Genomic DNA, 17,505 nt, shown 5'->3' with positions numbered 1-17,505 from the left:
GATCATTATCCTAAAGGATATAGGACGGATATTATTAAGCTGGGAAGAGGGCAGAAAAATTTCACACGGATGTTACTGGAACCAGAGGGCTGGAGTTATAAGCAGAGACCGGACAGGCTGGGACTGTTTTCCCTGGAGCAAAGGAGGCTGAGGGGCGACCTGATAGAGGTTTATAAATTCATGAGGGGCATCGCTAAGGTGGAGGGTCACAGTCTTTTCCCCAGGGTAGGGGAGTCTAACACTAGAGGGCACAGGTTTAAGGTGGGAGGGGAAAGATTTAAAGGGGACCTGAGGGGCAGGTTTTTCACACAGAGGGTGGTGGGTGTGTGGAACGAGCTGCCAGAGTAAGTGGCAGAGGTGGGGACATTAACAACATTTAAAAGACACTTGGTCAGGTACGTGGATAGGAAAGGTTTAGAGGGATATGGGCCAGATGCAGGCAAATGGGACTAGCTCAGGTAGGCAACTTGGTCAGCACGGACGGATTAAGCTGAAGGGCCTGTTTCTATCCTGTGTAACTCTATCACTATATTCCTCTTTCCTCCTCTAAGGCCACCACTTTGCCCATGTGTGATCCTCAAGGATTGGACACAATGGACCAGATTGTGCTGAGCCTGACCCACTGCCCACACTGTGGTTCTGAAAAGTGAAGCCATAAGAGAATTATTTAAACATATAGAAAAGAAAAATGCCGTCAAGTACTAACAAATAATTAACATTAAATTAAAGAGCATTTTAATGCAAACATTTGGCTGCACCTACAGAGACAGCTTCCTCCTTTAAATGAACAAGGCATTTATCGATACATCAACTCTCCCTGCAGGAAGCTGAAGTCTATCCAGACTCTTTATCCAGCTCCGTGTTCTGAAGCTGCAACACTATATTCTGCATTCTGTTTCCTTTTGACTGCCTCGATGTAATTTTGTGTGGAATGATCTGTCTGGATGGCACGCAAACAAAAGCTTTTCACTGGATCTCGGTACACATGACATTAATAAACCAATACCAATGCCAATCAGAGCTCTGAATCGGAAGCCACGGTGACCAGCATCTGACCACCATGGCACCTTGGACTCCCATGCTTGGCCGTATATCAGAATCAGATTTAGATTTATTATCACTGACTTAAATGACATGAAATGTGTTGTTTTGCGGCAGCAGTGCAAAAACATAAAATTACTATAATTTACGGAATAAATATAGTGCAAAGAAAAGAATAACAAGGTAGTGTTCATGGGTTCATGGACCGTTCAGAAATCTGATGGCGGAGGGGAAGAAGCTGTTCCTGAATCGTTGAATGTGGGTCTTCAGGCTCCTGTACCTCCTCCCCAATGGTAGTAGCAAGCAGAGGGGATAATGAGGGTCCTTAGTGATGGATGCCGCCTTCTTGAGGCACCGCCTCTTGAAGATGTCCTCGATGGTGGGCAGGGTTGTTCCCGTGATGGAGCTGGCTGAGTCTACAACCCTCTGCAGCCTCTTTCGATCCTGCACATTGGAGCCTCCACACCAGTCGGTGATGAAACCAGTCAGAATGCTCTCCACTGTACATCTGTAGAGTGTGCACACTCATCCAAGACAAGCTGAGCCATGAGCGTGGGAGTTCCGAAGGCAACCTGCCAGCTTGATTCGGACCAGTAACTGTGGTCCAACCAGTGTTGGGTAGAAGTTCAACAAATCTTCCTTGATCTTGTACACTCCAGCCGCCAATTATCGAACTAGAATCTCACATGTGTTTACACCTCCTCAGATGGATCAGCTGTAATGACCAAGCCTCACTCAGCCAGTACCCCACCATCTACGTCATTTACTTGGCCTCCAGCTGATTACAGAACATCCCGAGGATCTCACCACCAATCCCCCCTCTCTGCAGGGTGAAACATGCCAGTTAATCCACTTCTCCCAGTTCTGATGACGGATCATTAATCTAAAACTAAGGCTCTGTTTCTCTCTCTACAGATGCTGCCCGACCTGCTGAGTATTTCCAGTATATTCTGTTTGTATTGCCAACACCTAGACTCTATGTTAACTGCTTTCTCAAGGTGGACGATCCCCGGTATATCCTAGGATGTCATGGGAAGCGGGAGAGGAGATCGTTGTGCGCCTGGCAGAGATTTTAGTATCTTTGTTAGCCACAGATGAGGTACCGGAAGACTGGACTGTGGTTAATGTTGTGCCTTTATTTAAGAAGGGCTGCAAGGACAAGCCAGGGAACAAGCCTTACATCAGGGGTGGGGAACATTATTGGAAGGGATTCTGAGGGACAGGATCGACCTGCATTTGGCAAGGCAAGGACTGATTAGGGACGGTCAGTGTGGGTTTGTGTGTGTGGGGGGAGGGGGGAATCTTTTCCCACGAATTTGATTGAGTTTTTTGAAGAGGTGACTGAGGACTGATGAGGACAGGATGGTAGATGTTGTCTACACGGGCTTTAGCAAGGCTTTTGACAAGGTCCTGCATGGTCGGCTGGTCCAGAAGGTTACATCACATGGGATCCAGGGTGAGCTTGAATTGGATACAAAATTGCCTTGGTGGAAGGAGGCGGAGGGTGGTGGCGGAAGGTTGTTTCTCAGATTGGAGGCCTGTGACCAGTGATGTGCCGCAGGGATCGGTGCGGGGTCCTCCGTTGTTTGTCATATATGTTGATAACTTGGTTAAGAATATAGGTGGCGTGATTAGTACGTTTGCGGATGACACCAACATCGGTGGTGTGCTGGACAGTGAAGAAGGGTATCAAAGGCTACGACAGGATCCAGATCAAGTGGGAAAGTGGCCAAGCAACGGCAGGTGGAATTTAACTCAGGTAAGTGTAAAGTGATGCACTAGACGAGGGTAGGACATACACAGTGAACAGTCGGGCCCTGGGTAGTACTGTGGAACAGAGGGACCTTGGGTGAAGGCACATAGTTCCCTGAAAGTGGCAACAGAGGTAGGCAGGGTGGTGAGGAAGGTGTATGGCACACTGGCCTTCATCAGTCGAGGCACTGAGTTCAAGAGTTCAGGCATCATGCTGCAGTTGTACAAACCACTGGTTAGACTGCACTTGGAGCACTGGGTGCAGTTCTGGGCACCTCACTACAGGAAGGATGTGATTCAGCTGGAGAGAGTGCAGAAGAGATGTTGCCTGGATTGGAGGGTTTGAGATATCAGGAGATATCGGATAGGCTGGGACTGTTTTCCCTTGAACAAAGAAGACCGAGGGGTCACATGATAGAGGGATCTAACATTACGAGGGGCATAGATAGGGTAGGTAGCCATAGTCTGTTTCCCATGGTATGGGTGTCTAAAGCGAGAGGCCATGGGTTTAAGGTTTGAAGGAGGAGGTTTAAAGGGGACCTGAGGGGTAAATGTTTCACACACACAGTAGTTAGTGTCTGGAATGAGCTGCCAGAGGAGGGGGTGGAGGCAGGAACAGTGACAATATTTAAGAGGCATCAGGACAGGTGCCTGAATGAGCCGGGCAGAGAGGGAGATGGAGTTAATGCAGGCAGGTGGGATTAGTATAGGAAGGCACAATGGTATTGGTATTGGTTTATTATTGCCACATGTACCGAGGTACAGTGAAAAACTTGTCTTGCCTACCGATCGTACAGATCAAGATGGTCGGCATAGATGCTGCGGGCTGAAGGGCCTGATTCTATGCCGTGCAACTCCCTGACTCTCACCTGTCCTGGGCAGTTCCAACGATGCCGCACCCATACCCCTGTTCCTGCCGCACTTCACATTTTGTTGCTTCCCCTCATTCCTTCCATCCAAACATTTCTAACTTTTTGGAATGAACTGTCATTGACGCAAAGTTTCTCACTGTCCTCACATACTAGTCTTCTGTTTGGTGGTGTCTGCAGATCTTGAAGTGGTGCTCTGTGCACCCAGATCCAACGTGTTAAACATATCAGAAAGAGCAGCGGTGCTGATGCTGGGGGAGTCAGTCCTCCCAGCCAGATCACCACTCACCCATCACCTCCACTGTCCTGAAGCCAGCTTCATATCCACACAGTAGCAATCCTTCTGATTGTGTGAGCTTTAACTTTGCTCACAGGTCGAGTGTGTGAAGTAGCAAACAAGGTGCTGGAGAAGTTCAGTGGGTCAGGCAGCATCTGTGGAGGGAAATGAACGGTCGATGCTTCAGGTCCATTTCCCCCCACAGGTGCTGCTTGATCCGCTGAGTTCCTCCAGCAGATTGTGTGTTGCTAAAGATTCCAGCATCGGCAGTCTCCTGTGTCTCTATTGTGTGGACTTTATCAAACAATCCGTACACACAACGTCTGCCACCTTATCGATTCTCCCATTAACTCATTTAAAAAAAAAATTATTAGTTAAACGTTTAACAAATCTGACTTGTTTTACTTAATTAATACACACGTGTGTATTAACTTGTGTATTAACTTGTGTAGGAGATTTACCAAGATGCTGCCTGGATTGGAGAGCATGTCTTATGAGGATAGGTTGAGTGAGCTGGGGCTTTTCTCTTTGGAGAGGAGGATGAGAGGTGACTTGATAGAGGTGCACAAGACGATAAGAGGCATAGGTCGAGTGGACAGTCAGAGACTTTTCCCAGGGCGACAATGGCTAACACGAGGCGGCATAATTTTAAGGTGATTGGAGGAAGGTATAAGGGGGATGTCAGGGGTAAGTTTTTTTACACAGAGTGGTGGGTGTGTGGAACGCACTGCCAGCAGAGGTGGTGGAGGCAGATACATTAGGGACATTTAAGAGACCCTTAGAGCCACATGAATGATAGAGAAATGGAGGGCTATGTGGGAGGGAAGGGTTAGATAGATCTTAGAGCAGGATAAAATGTTGGCACATCATGGGCTGAAGGGCCTGTACTGTGCTGCAATGTTCTATGTTCTATTTGTCCATTTTAGTCTTGAGCTGGGTTGCTGGCAGCTTTCCCACCGCTGAGTTCGACTGGCTGGGATGTGGTTAATGGGATTATCAGAGGATTATGGTCTACACTTCTGGATTGAAAACCTACCACCCTGTGCGACCCATGTTGCATTTACTTGCCCATTTACAGAGCAATGCGCCCTAAGACAAGCTTCTCTTCAGAGTGAAAAGCAGATTATTGTATCCTTGAAGAAAGCTGCAGAATACGTCAACTGCTTGATATATTTTGCTCAAAGTTCATTTGCAAATCGAAAGTGTAATTACAAATTAAAATATGACACAAAGCAGTTGATGAAACAATTGACGTTAAACAGGATAAGTGTCATTTTTAACCACAATAGTTCTTTCAATTAAAATAAAGTCTTAGCTAAGTCTTTGTTAAAAATATCAGCCAACCACAGAGACTACCCACTGAGGATAAACAATATTCATTGTAAATGCTGCAAGGGTTGATGCTTATCACAAGAAAATGAGTACACCCAGCATTTACAGGATACACAAAGGGAAAATATTTTGAGCTAATCAAATCAGGAGCAATACTGGGGAGAAAACAACAGGGCTGAGGGAAACAAGTTGGTATAAACACTTCCGCTGGCTTTATCCCACCGAAAATAATTTCCACACTGCACACATTTACTCTGCAAGACCTCCTTTTATTTACAGAGAACACGGCGAATCCGTCAGCAGGAATCCTGCACACCTGTACAAAACTAAATGTTTCAATAAAATAATTGGGTGGGTCTGTGAGAGGGGATTGGGGTTGAAATTCAAAGTCGAAGTCAAGGTCGAATTTACTGCCATCTGCACAAGTTCATGTGTGCAAGGGTGCAATGAAAAACTTACTTGCAGCAGCATCACAGGCACAGAGCATCAGATGAGCAGCATTCATAAGAAAATTTTTACAAGAAAGAACACAACTAGAGCAAAAAAAGTTCACTTTAGTGCAAAGTGATCAAAATGGTCACAATGTTGCTTAACTGTAGTGATTAGGGTTGTGCTGTTTGGTCCAAGACCCAGATGGTTGAAGGGAAGTAGCTGTTCCTGAACCTGGTGGTGTGGTACTTCAGGCTTCTGTACCTCCTGCCCGATGGGAGCTGTGAGAAGGTGGCACGGCCCGGACGGTGGGGATCTTTGATGATGGATGTTGCCTTCTTGAGGCAGCGCCTCCTGTAGATACTACCGATGGTGGGGAGGGATGTGCCATGAAGCTCAAGAATACCTTCTATCCCACTGTTATAAGACTATTGAACGGTCCCCTAGTACGATAAGATGAACCCTAGACCTCACAGTCTACCTCGTTGTGACCTTGCACCTTATTGTCTGCCTGCGCTGCACTTTCTCTGTAGCTGTGACACTTTACTCTGTATTCTGTTATTGTTTTCCCTTGTACTACCTCAATGTACTGTGTAATGAATTGATCTGTATGATCAATACACAAGTTTTTCACTGTACCTTGGTACAAGTGACAATAATAAACCAGTCTACCAAATTACTCTCTGCAGCTTCACATGTTCCTGTGCATTTGAATTGCTGTACCAGACCATGATGCAACCAGTCAGGATACTTTCAAGGGTACATCTGCAGAAGTTTCTTAGAGTGTTTGGTGACAAGTCGAACCTCCTTAACGCCCTAAGGAAGTAAAGACACTGGTACACCTTCCTTGTGATTGCAATCGAACTTGCTGTGGAGTGAGTGTAAGGGTTGGACCTTGACTGAACTGCCTGAGATGGTGGTTGATGCTGGCTCACTGACAGCATTTAACAAGTGTTTAGATGAGCACTTGAATCTCTTAGGCATAGAGAGTGAAAGGGTTAACATGGAAGGGTACCCACTAGTGAGCATGGATGAGATGGGCTGAATGGCCTGTTTCTGCCTGAATGGTGGAATCAAATATGCCATCTCACCAACACCCTGTTCAGTTGTAGTGAGAAAAATCAAAACACTGCAGATGCTGGAAATCTGAAATAAAAACAGAAACACTCAGCAGGTCAGGCAACACCTGTGGAGAAAGCAATAGGGTTAATGTTTCAAGTTGAAGATTCTTCATCAAAACTGAGATAGAGAGGGGGAAAGGGGTAGTCTTAAGTGTCAGGGAGAGTAGTGGGAGAGCAAAGGGATAGAATGAGACTAGGGGTCTAATTCTAACCTGAATTTCCAACCTGAAACATTGACCCTGCTTCTCTTCCCACAGATGCAGCCTGACCTGCTGAGTGTTTCCAGCATTTTCTGTGTTTATTCAATCTCCTGATGAGGTGGATGGAATGTTTATCCCAGGGTGGAAATGTCAAACACTAGAGGGCAGAGGTTTTAGTGATGCATCCTATCTGGATACATCCCGGCTTGGTACGGCAACTGCTCTGCCCGGGACCGCAAGAAACTGCAGAGAGTTGTGGACACAGCCCAGCACATCACGGACACCAGCCTCCCCTCCTTGGACTATGTCTATACCTCTCACTGCCTCGGGAAAGCAGCCGACATAATCAAAGACCACACTCACCCGGGTCATTCACTCTTCTCCCCACTCCCACTGGAAAGAAGATACAAAAGTCTGAAAGCACGTACCACCAGGCTCGAGGACAGCTTCTATCCCACTGTTATAAGACGATTGAACCGTCCCCTCGTACCCCTGATTAGATGAACTCTTGACCTCACAATCTACCTCATTATGACCTTGCACCTTATTGTCTGCCTGCACTGCACTTTCTCTGTAACTGTAACACTTTATTCTGCATTCTGTTATTGTTTTCCCTGGTACTACCTCAATGCACTGATGTGATGAAATGACCTGTATGGATGGCATGCAAAACACAGCTTTTTCACTGTACATGTGACATTAATAAACCAATTTACCAATTTAAGGTGAGAGGGGGAAAGTTTAAAGGAGAGGTACGGGGCAGGAGGGGTGGGTGCCTGGAACGGGCTGCCAGGGGTGGGGGTGGAGGCAGATATATTAGTGGTGTTTAAGAGGCATTTGAATAGGCAGGGAATGGAGGGACGCCAGCCATGTGGGCAGATGGGATTAGTTCGGTTGGTATCATAAAACATAGATCTTGTGCTATGTTCTATGATACCAGGACTGCAAGAAGCTGCAGAGAGTTGTGGACACAGCCCAGCACATCACGGACACCAGCCTCCCCTCCTTGGACTCTGTCTTTACCTCTCGCCGCCTTGGTGAAGCAGCCGGCATAATCAAAGACCCCACCCACCCGGGTCATTCTCTCTTCTCTCCTCTTCCATCGGGTAGAAGATACAGGAGCCTGAGGGCACGTCCCACCAGGCTCAAGGACAGCTTCTACCCCACTGTGATAAGACTATTGAACGGTTCCCTTGTACAATGGGATGGAGTCTGACCTCACGATCTACCTTGTTGTGACCTTGCACCTTATTGCACTGCACTTTCTCTGTAGCCGTGACACTTTACTCTGTACTGTTATTGTTTTTACCTGTACTACATCAACGCACTCTGTACTAACTCAATGTAACTGCACTGTGTAATGAATTGATCTGTATGATCCTTATGTAAGACAAGTTTTTCACTGTACCTAGGTACAAGCGACAATAATAAACCAATACCAATACCAGAACATAGAACATTACAGCACTGTACAGGCACTTTGGCCAACAATGTTGTGCCGAACATTGTCATGGTCAGCAGAGACATGGTGGGCCGAAGGGCCTGCTCCTGCTCTGTTCCATGTTCTGCCCAGCAGTACCTGACAACCCGACTCTCCACCGAGCTGCGGCCGTGGTCTGACCGACAGTGGAAGGGCAGTCGGGAGCGGGCGGCAGGAGCGCTCGGCGCGTACCCGCTGGGCGGCGGGAGCGCGCGTCCCAGTCTGCAGCGAGGGTCGCCCGCGGGGAACCTGGTGTCGTGTGCGCGCAGCCCCGTCTGCGGCGGGTGGCGGGTTCGGCCGGTCGGGGACGCGCGGGACGCGCCCGCGTGCCCGAGCGAGCGACGGGGGCGCGCGGCCCGGGTTCCAAGAGCGATCGGGGTCGCGCTCTAGTCCGGAGCGGGCGTCGGGAACGCGCTCTGGGGTGGAGCGGTCGGGGACGTGCCTCGGGCACGAGCGTGTGTCGGGGACGCGCGCGGACGGCTGGTGCTGACGGTGCGGGAGCGGGAGCCGGGCCCCCGCGTCCCCGACACCCGGCAGATTGCGGCACCATGTCCTTCAAGGTAACGCTGTGTGTCCGCGACTTGCGGCCCTTCCGCATCGCTCCCGCACCTCCAGTTAGCGGAGAATCTACGCTGCCAGCCCGTGATTTGGGTCCCCGGGGTCGGTGCAGGTTCATTGCGGATGCCCGAGGCCACTGCGGGTTCCCGGGGAATGTTGCGGGTCCATTGCGGGTTCTCAGGGTTGCTGCGGGATCCCGCTACCGCTGCGGGTACCCGGGGTCGCAGCGGGTCCATTGCGGGTCCCTGGGGTCGCAGCGGGTCCATTGCGGGATCCCGGGGTTCGGTGCGGGATGCCGCTACCGCTGCGGGTTCCCTGAGGATCGCTGCGTGTTTCACGCTCCCCCGTTAACATCCATGTTGCGTGAGGCGCTGGGTCTCCCGGAGCCGCAGACGGTGGGGACAAGGCTCTGAGTGAGGGGTGCGGGACTGGGCGGTACAGGAAGGTGAGTGTGGGCCGAACGGCCTGGCCTCAGCTGGAGCTCTGATGGAAGGGGGTGAGGGAACGTCGCTACCTGGTTAAACTCTGGAGCCTGTTGCAAATGTCAGAGTGTGGGGATTAAGCCCATGGTTCCATGAACGTGACAACACAAGTGGGTAAGGCCATAAAGACACAAAACACAAACTGTACATAAATTATACAACATAGTGAAGAGGAAAATAAGACACTAGTGCAAAAAAACACAATCAGAGACCAGTTCATGGCAGTGCAAGAGGTGGTCCATAGTGTCCCATTGCTGAGGCAGGGTTAGGGTTGTACTAGTTGGTTCAAGAACCTAATGGTTGAAGGGAAGTAGCTGTTCCTGAACCTGGTGGTGTGGGACTTCAGGCTTCTGTACCTCCTGCCCGATGGGAGCTGCGAGAAGATGGCATGGCCTGGATGGTGGGGGTCCCTGATGTTAGACAAGACAAGATATCTTTATTAGTCACATGTATACTGAAACACACAGTGAAATGCATCTTTTGTGTAGAGTGTTCTGGGGGCAGCCCGCAAGTGTCGCCACGCTTCCGGCGTCAACATAGCATGCCCACAACTTCCTAACCCGTACGTCTTTGGAATGTGGGAGGAAACCGGAGCACTCGGAGGAAACCCATGCAGACACGGGGAGAACGTACAAACTCCTTACAGACGGCGGCCGGAATTGAACCTGGGTCGTTGGCGCTGTAATAGTGTTACGCTAACCGCTACACTGCTGTGCCACCTTCATGAGGCAGCACCTCCTGTAGATGCTGTCAGTGGTGGGGAGGGCTGTGCCCGTGATGGACCGGACTGTGTCCACTGCTCTCTGCACCCTCTTGCGTTCCTGTGGTACCAGTCCATGACACAACCAGTCAGGATACTTTCTCCAGTGCATCTGTAGAACTTGCTCAACCTGCCTCTGTCCGTATAACCCGAATTCCAGTCTGCAACAGTAGGATAACAGGGAGCAAGGATAGGCTGTGGATGTACTAAAAGTAATTGGTTTATTATTGTCACATGTACCAGATCCAGTGAAAAGCTTCTGTTTGTATGCCGATCCAGACAGATCATTCCGTACATCAGTACATTGAGGTAGTTAAAAAACAGAATGCAGAATAAAGTGTTACAGTTGCAGAGAAAGTGCAGTGCAGGCAGACAATAAGGTGCAAGGTCATAACGAGGTAGATTGTGAGGTCAAGAGTCCATCTTATCGTACTAGGGAACCATTCAATAGTTTTATAACAGTGGGATAGAAGCTGTCCTTGAGCCTGGTGGTTCGTGCTTTCAGGCTTTTGTATCTTCTGCCTGATGGGAGGGGGGAGAAGAGAGAATGTCCAGGTGGGAGGGGTCCTTGATTATGTTGGCTGCTTTCCCGAGGCAGCGGGAAGTGTAGACAGAGTCCATGGAGGGGAAGCTGGTGCTCCGTAAGTACTTGATGTTTTGGGGGATAGCCCAGGTCTTGCTCTAATTTCTAGCGTGTCACTAATGCACGTAGAAAACAGAAATCTGCATTGTAAATAAGCTGATGACACAGGCAATTGGCATCTGATTTGCCGTATTGGAATTGGTTTATTATTGTCACTTGTACCGAGGTACAGTGAAAAACTTGTCTTGCAAACCGATCATACAGGTCAATTCATTCCACGGTGCAGTTACATTGAGTTAGTACAGAGTGCATTGATGTAGTACAGGTAAAAACAATAACAGTACAGAGTAAAGTGTCACGGCTACAGAGAAAGTGCAGTGCAATAAGGTGCAAGGTAGATCGTGAGGTCAGAGTCCATCTCATTGTATAAGGGAACTGTTCAATAGTCTTATCACAGTGGGATAGTTCATATCCTAGTTCCAAGGTGATTCAAGACCATATTAATTCACTATTGTGTTTCAGTGATGATCTATTGCACTATTGAAACTGGGCTTGTATTTTTCCAACAGAGAGAGATGCCACTTGCGAATGCAGTGTTCTGGACAGCACGGAAAGGAAATGCCACCCTGTTAAGGCTGCTTCTAAACAGTGGTCGGATGGATGCAGACTGCAGAGACAGTGTACGGGTCAATGAGTGCATGTAAACCCTGCAGTCACCACGGTGGGCCTTACAGCAGAGCCTTTGCATTAAAAACACCTTCACACGTTTAACTGCATGTGCTGTGGGGGTGCTTTCAGGACGTGGCCCAATCTGTCAACTGGTCCTAATCACCATCGATGTTTTCTTATTGACAGCTTGGGACAACCGCTTTGATGGTGGCTTCATACTGTAATCACATGGATTGTGTTCGGGAGCTGATCCTGCAAGGAGCGGGCATTAACATCCAAAGGGAGGTAATGTGTACATATCCCATCCCAGGAATGTAACTGGGTGAAACGGAGAGCAAGGGCTGAGGTTTGACATTTCCAAGGTTGTTCTCTCTATACAACGACCGCTTTGTTTTCTGGTCTGGGACTGGGAACTGAGAGGTGCAATGAGGTCTTCGAAACTATATCACTGAGTTTTTTGAGGAGGTGACCAAACTGATCGATGAAGGTAGAGCTGTGGACGTTGTACACATGGATTTTAGTAAGGCGTTTGACAAGGTCCCTTATGAGAGGCTCATCCAGAAGATTAAGATGCATGGGAACCACTGTGACTTGGCCATTTGGATTCAGAATTGGCTTGGGCATAGAAGACAGAGAGTAGTGGTCGATGGGTCTTCTTCTGGCTGGAGCTCCGTGACTAGTGGTGTTCGCAGGGATCTGTACTGGGACCTCTGCTGTTTGTGATGTATATAGATGATGTGGATGGGTGGGTTAGTAAGTTTGCAGATTGGTGGTGTTGTGGATGGTGTAGAAGGCTGCCAAAGGATACAGCAGGATATTAGATCAGTTGCAGATATGGGCGGAGAAATAGCAGATGGAGTTTAATCCAGAATCAGAATCAGGTTTATTGTCACTGACGTATGTCGTGAAGATTGTTGTTTTGTGGCAGCAGTGTGAGGTGTTGTGCTTTGGGAGGTCAAACGTAAAGGGAAAGCACACAGTTAATGGCAGGACCCTTAACAGCACTGATGTACAGAGGGATCTTGGGGTCCAAGTCCACAGCTCCCTGAAAGCGGCCACACAAGGCAATAGGGTGGTAAAGAAGGTGTATGACACGCTGGCCTTCATTAGTCAAAGCGCTGTTCAAGAGTCAGGAAATTATGCTGCAGGTTTATAAAACTCTGATCAGGCCACATCTGGAGTATTGCATTCAATTCTGGTCACCCCATTACAGGAAGGATGTGGAGGCTTTGGAGAGGGTGCAGAAGAGGTTCACCAGGATGCTGCCCAGATTAGAGGGTACGTGCTATAAGGAGAGGTTGGACAAACTTGGGTTGTTTTTTCCAGAGCATCAGAGGCTGAGGGGAGACCTGGTAAAAGCTTATAAGATTATGAGAGGCATAGATATAGAGTAGACAGAATCTTTTTCCAGCAGAAATGTCAAGCACCACAGGACGTGCATTTAAGGTAAGAGGGGGAAGGAGATGGAGGTAGAATGCACTGCCAGGGGTGGGGGTGGAGGCAGATACGATAGAGGTGTTTGAGAGGCTCTTTAGATACGCACATGGATGTGTAGAGAATGGAGGGAGATGGACATTGTGCAGGCAGATGGGATTAGTTTAATTAGGCATCATTAGTTTAATTGGTTCGGCACAACATTGTGGGCTGTAGGGCCTGTTCCGGTGCTGTCCTGTTCTATGTTCTATGAAGGAGTTTTAAGACCATTTACTGGAGGGACTCAGCGGGTCGAGCAGCATCTGTGGGGGAAAGGAATTGTCGACGTTTCAGGTCGAAACCCTGCATCAGGACTGAGAGTGGGGAGTCCCGATTCAGGGTCTCGACTCAAAACATTGACAACTACTTTCCCCCACAGACGCTGCTCGACCCGCTGAGTTCCTCCAGCAGATCGTTTGTTGCTCCAGATTCCAGTGTCTGCTGTCTCTGGTGTCTACCTTTAGGAGAAAGCTGGATAAAAGCAGGAGAATAAAAGAGGCTGGGAATTGCTGTGATATTTTATAATGGCATTAACACAGAATCGGGGGCCATCCGACCACAATCTGGGAAAGTCACACAGATCAAGATCTTCAGTCACAAGGTTCACATATGTATGTCCCAGTGTAACACCGCACAGTGGTGATGGTGTCACAACACCACCAATCTTTGTATCATCTGCAAACTTACTAACCCACCCATGTACATTTTCATCCAGGTCATTTATATACATCACAAACAGCAGAGGTCCCAGTACGGATCCCTGAGGAACACCACTAGTCACAGACCTCCAGCTAGAGTAAGTCCCATTGACCACTACCCTCTGCCTTCTACGGGCGAGCCAGTTCTGAATCCAAACAACCAATTCACCGTGAATCCCATGCATCTTAATCTTCTGGATGAGCCTCCCGTGAGGGACCTTTCAGACGTCTGACTAAAACCCACTAAGGCATGGTGGGCCGAAGGGCCTGTGTTGTTCAATGGTTCTACAGTAGACAACATCCACAGCTCTGCCTTCATCAGTGTCCTTCGTCACCTCCTTGGAAAACTCAAATCAAGTTAGTAAGAAACAACTTGCCCTGCACAAAGCCTTTATTGTTGAATTGGAATTGGAATTGGAATTGGTGTCACATGTACCGAGGTACAGTGAAAAAGCTGTGTTTTGCATGCCATCCATACAGATCATTTCATTACAACAGTGTAATGAGGTAGTACAAGGGAAAACAATAACAGAATGCAGAATAAAGTGTTACAGTTACAGAGAAAGTGCAGTTCAGGCAGACAGTAAGGTGCAAGGTCATAACGATGTAGATTATGAGGTTAAGAGTTCATTTTATCATACAAGAGGTCCATTCAAGAGTCTTATAACAGCGGGATAGAAGCTGTCCTTGAGTCTGGTGGTACGTGCTTTCAGGCTTGGCATCATTTGTGGGAATTTCACAACAGAAAACGTTTCTGCTGCTGGTGAAAATGTGGGCAAGAATCCAGGGTTAAGTTTCCCAGGGGCTGCTGAGGCTTGAGTGCTGAGGCACTCTGTACCTGAGGCACTCCATACCTGAGGCACTCTGTCCGGGCTCAGCTGCACAGGAGAAGCCTGACACGGAAAGAAATGCAGGTTATATTAAAATGCAGGAGGGTCCTGGGAGGACGTGAATTCTATGTACTCCTGGCTGATTAGCTGAAGCTGGATTTTCCTCAGAATTCCTCTTTAGGCACCTGGCAGATCAGCTGACATTCTGGTTCCTGATCTTCTGCCAGACCTATGGCAGCGTTCAGCCGAACCACAGGACGTTCCCAGGAAATTCCCAGGAGGTGGCCTGTGTAAGGAAGTGATCTGTCAGCGCAGAAATAAGTTAACGTTTGCAGCAGGAGGAACAGTAATCGGCCCGGTACAGGTAGACGGTGATGGCGGTGAGCAGTAGGCACTTTGTGTTGAGTGAATTAATTCCCTTTCTGTTCCCAGTCAGGCGCCACTGCGCTATACTTCGCTGCCCAACAAGGGAACGATGCGGTTGTGAAGTTCCTGTTGGAGTATGGTGCCTCAACGGAGCTGTCGACCAAAGTAAGGGAGCCAATGTCTGTAACCACTGATCGATCCACCTCGACCAGCACCTGTCACTGATAACCCTGTGGTGAGGCTCTCATTGCAGCTGATCCAGAGGACAAATACTCTCTGGATGTTGCAGAGTAACAGTGGCCCAGCGGGTAGCACCACTGCCCTGCAGTGCCAGAGACCCGGGTTCGATCCCGACCTCTGCTGTCTGCGTGGAGTTTGCACGTTCTCCCTGTGTGGGTTTCCCCCAGGGGCTGTGGTTTCATCCCAAATCCTGGTGCGGGTTGGTGGGTTAATTGCCCATTGTGTTGCCCCCCCCCCAGTGTGTATGTGAGGGGTTGAATCTGGGAGTGGGGGGTGTTAAGGGGCATCTGAGAGAGAGTGGGTTGTGGGTTGCAGAGAAATAAGTGGGGGAATGGGATGTCTCTGAGAGCTGGCATAGACTTGGGAAAGGCATGGGAGTAATGCTGCCGATGGGGCATGCCCAGGTTTATTTAAAAAAAGCCCCTCTCCTACCCTGCCCCAGTTTAAATACAAAAGCCTACATGGAATGAACAGCGGACACACAGGCCATTCGGCCCATCTTGGCCAGACAGTTTAGCTCCAGTCAAGGTCCTTAACTAACCCTGATCTCCATAAACATCCACTCTCCCCTCTCCCCTTCCTTTTAAATTACCTAATATCCTTCCCCTGACGGCCTCAGACATTCACCTCCAGGACTGAGTTCCCCAGGGGTAGAAGTTTCTTCTCAATTCCGTGCCTCTTGACCTCTCTCCTAACTTGACTCAGTGGCTGTCAGTGGGCTTCCTTCCATAAATGGTTCTGATTGGTCGGTGTGGACTTGTGGGGACGAAGGGCCTGTCTCCGTGCTCTTTGAGGCTATGACTTCATGAAATGAAGTTGCTCTCTCCTCTGTCTGCTCTGCCGGACATTTCCATGTCATATCACCCACCGGACTTCTCTTCAAAACTGTGCACCCACCACCTCCACAGTCTCGTATCTGCCTCCAACAGCTCCCCCGGCAGCCCGTTCCAGGCATCCACCACTCTCTGTGTAAAAAAAAACTTGCCTCACTCATCTCCTTTAAACTTTCCTCCTCTCACCTTAAACCTCTGCCCTCAAGTATTTGACATTTCCACCCTGGCTGTCTACCCTATCTACGCCTCTCATAATTTTATAAACCTCTATCAGGTCTCCCCTCAGCCTCTGACACTCCAGAGAAAACAACCCAAGTGTGTCCAACCTCTCCTTATAGCTCATGCCCTCTAATCCAGGCAGTATCCTGGTGAACCTCTTCTGCACCCTCTCCAAAGCCTCCACATCCTTCCTGTCACAGGGTGACCAGAACCGCACACAGTACTCCAGGTGCAGCCTGTCCAAAGCTTTATACAGCTGCAACGTGACTTCCCTACCTTTATACTCAGTGCCCCGACTAGTGAAGGCAAGCGTGCTGTACGCCTTCTTTACCACCCTGTCTATTTGTGTTGCTACTTTCAGGGAGTTATGGACTTGGACCTCAAGATCCCTCTGTACGTCAGTGCTCCCAAGGGTCCTGCCATTTACTGTGTACTTTAGAGTCACAGAGCACTACAAGAAACAGGCCCTTTGGCCCATCTAGACCATGCCGACCTGGTTTTCTGCCTCGTCCCATCTACCTGCACCTGGACCATATCCCTCCTATCCATGTACCTATCCAAACTTCTCTTAACTGTTACAATTGAACCCACATCCACCACTTCCGCTGGCAGCTCGTTCCACACTCGCACCACCCTCTCAGTGAAGAAGTTTCCCCTCAGATTCCCCTTAAATATTTCACCTTTCACCCTAAACCTATGACCTCTAGTTCTAGTCTCACCCAACCTGAGGGGAAGAAGCCTGCATGCATTCACCCTATCTATACCCCTCATCATTGTGTACACCTCTATAAGATCTCCCCTCACTCTCCTGTACTCCAGGGAATGCAGTCCTAACCTATTCAACCTTTCCCTATAACTCAGGTCCTCAAGTCCCGGTAACATCTGTGTAAATTTTCTCTACACTCTTTCAAGCTTATTGATATCTTTCCTGTAGGTAGGTGACCAGAACTGCACACAACACTCTAAATTCAGCCTTACCAACATCTTATACAACTTCAACATAACATCCCAACTCCTGTACTCAATGCCCTGATTTATAAAGGCCAAAGTGCCAAAAGCTCTCGTTATGACCCTATGTACCTGTGATGCCACTTGGAAGGAATTATGGATCTGTCACAGGCCTCTAATCAAAGAGACAACCATCTACTACCACTCTCTGGCTTCTCCCACTAAGCCAACGTTGAATCCAAATCCCAAAGTGTGACCCCTCACATTGTCTGGAATAAGCTCTATCTGTCAATTGTCTGCCCACATTTCCAATCGATCTATATCCTTTGACAACCTTCTTCAATA

The 17,505-nt window shown here is 48.7% G+C and overlaps 1 protein-coding gene across 2 annotated transcripts in view; it reads left to right on the top strand.

The window, feature by feature from the left end:
• Positions 1-8,930: 8,930 nt before the first annotated feature.
• Positions 8,931-17,505, top strand: part of ankrd29 (ankyrin repeat domain 29) — a 31,219-nt gene continuing 22,644 nt past the window's right edge. The window contains exons 1-4 of one of the 2 annotated variants that reach the window (XM_052023372.1): positions 8,931-9,061; positions 11,454-11,564; positions 11,740-11,838; positions 14,987-15,085. In XM_052023372.1, coding sequence (XP_051879332.1) covers positions 9,050-9,061; positions 11,454-11,564; positions 11,740-11,838; positions 14,987-15,085 — 321 coding nt within the window. In that variant the 5' untranslated portion in view covers positions 8,931-9,049. Of the gene's footprint in view, positions 9,062-11,453; positions 11,606-11,739; positions 11,839-14,986; positions 15,086-17,505 lie in introns of both variants that reach the window. The other variant, XM_052023374.1, reaches the window with a different exon arrangement.

The sequence above is a fragment of the Pristis pectinata genome, chromosome 9 (assembly GCF_009764475.1).
Source record: "Pristis pectinata isolate sPriPec2 chromosome 9, sPriPec2.1.pri, whole genome shotgun sequence".
Lineage (NCBI taxonomy): Eukaryota > Metazoa > Chordata > Chondrichthyes > Rhinopristiformes > Pristidae > Pristis > Pristis pectinata.
The sequence above is the reverse complement of the archived record's forward strand: the minus strand, read 5'-3'. Positions and strand labels throughout refer to the sequence as shown.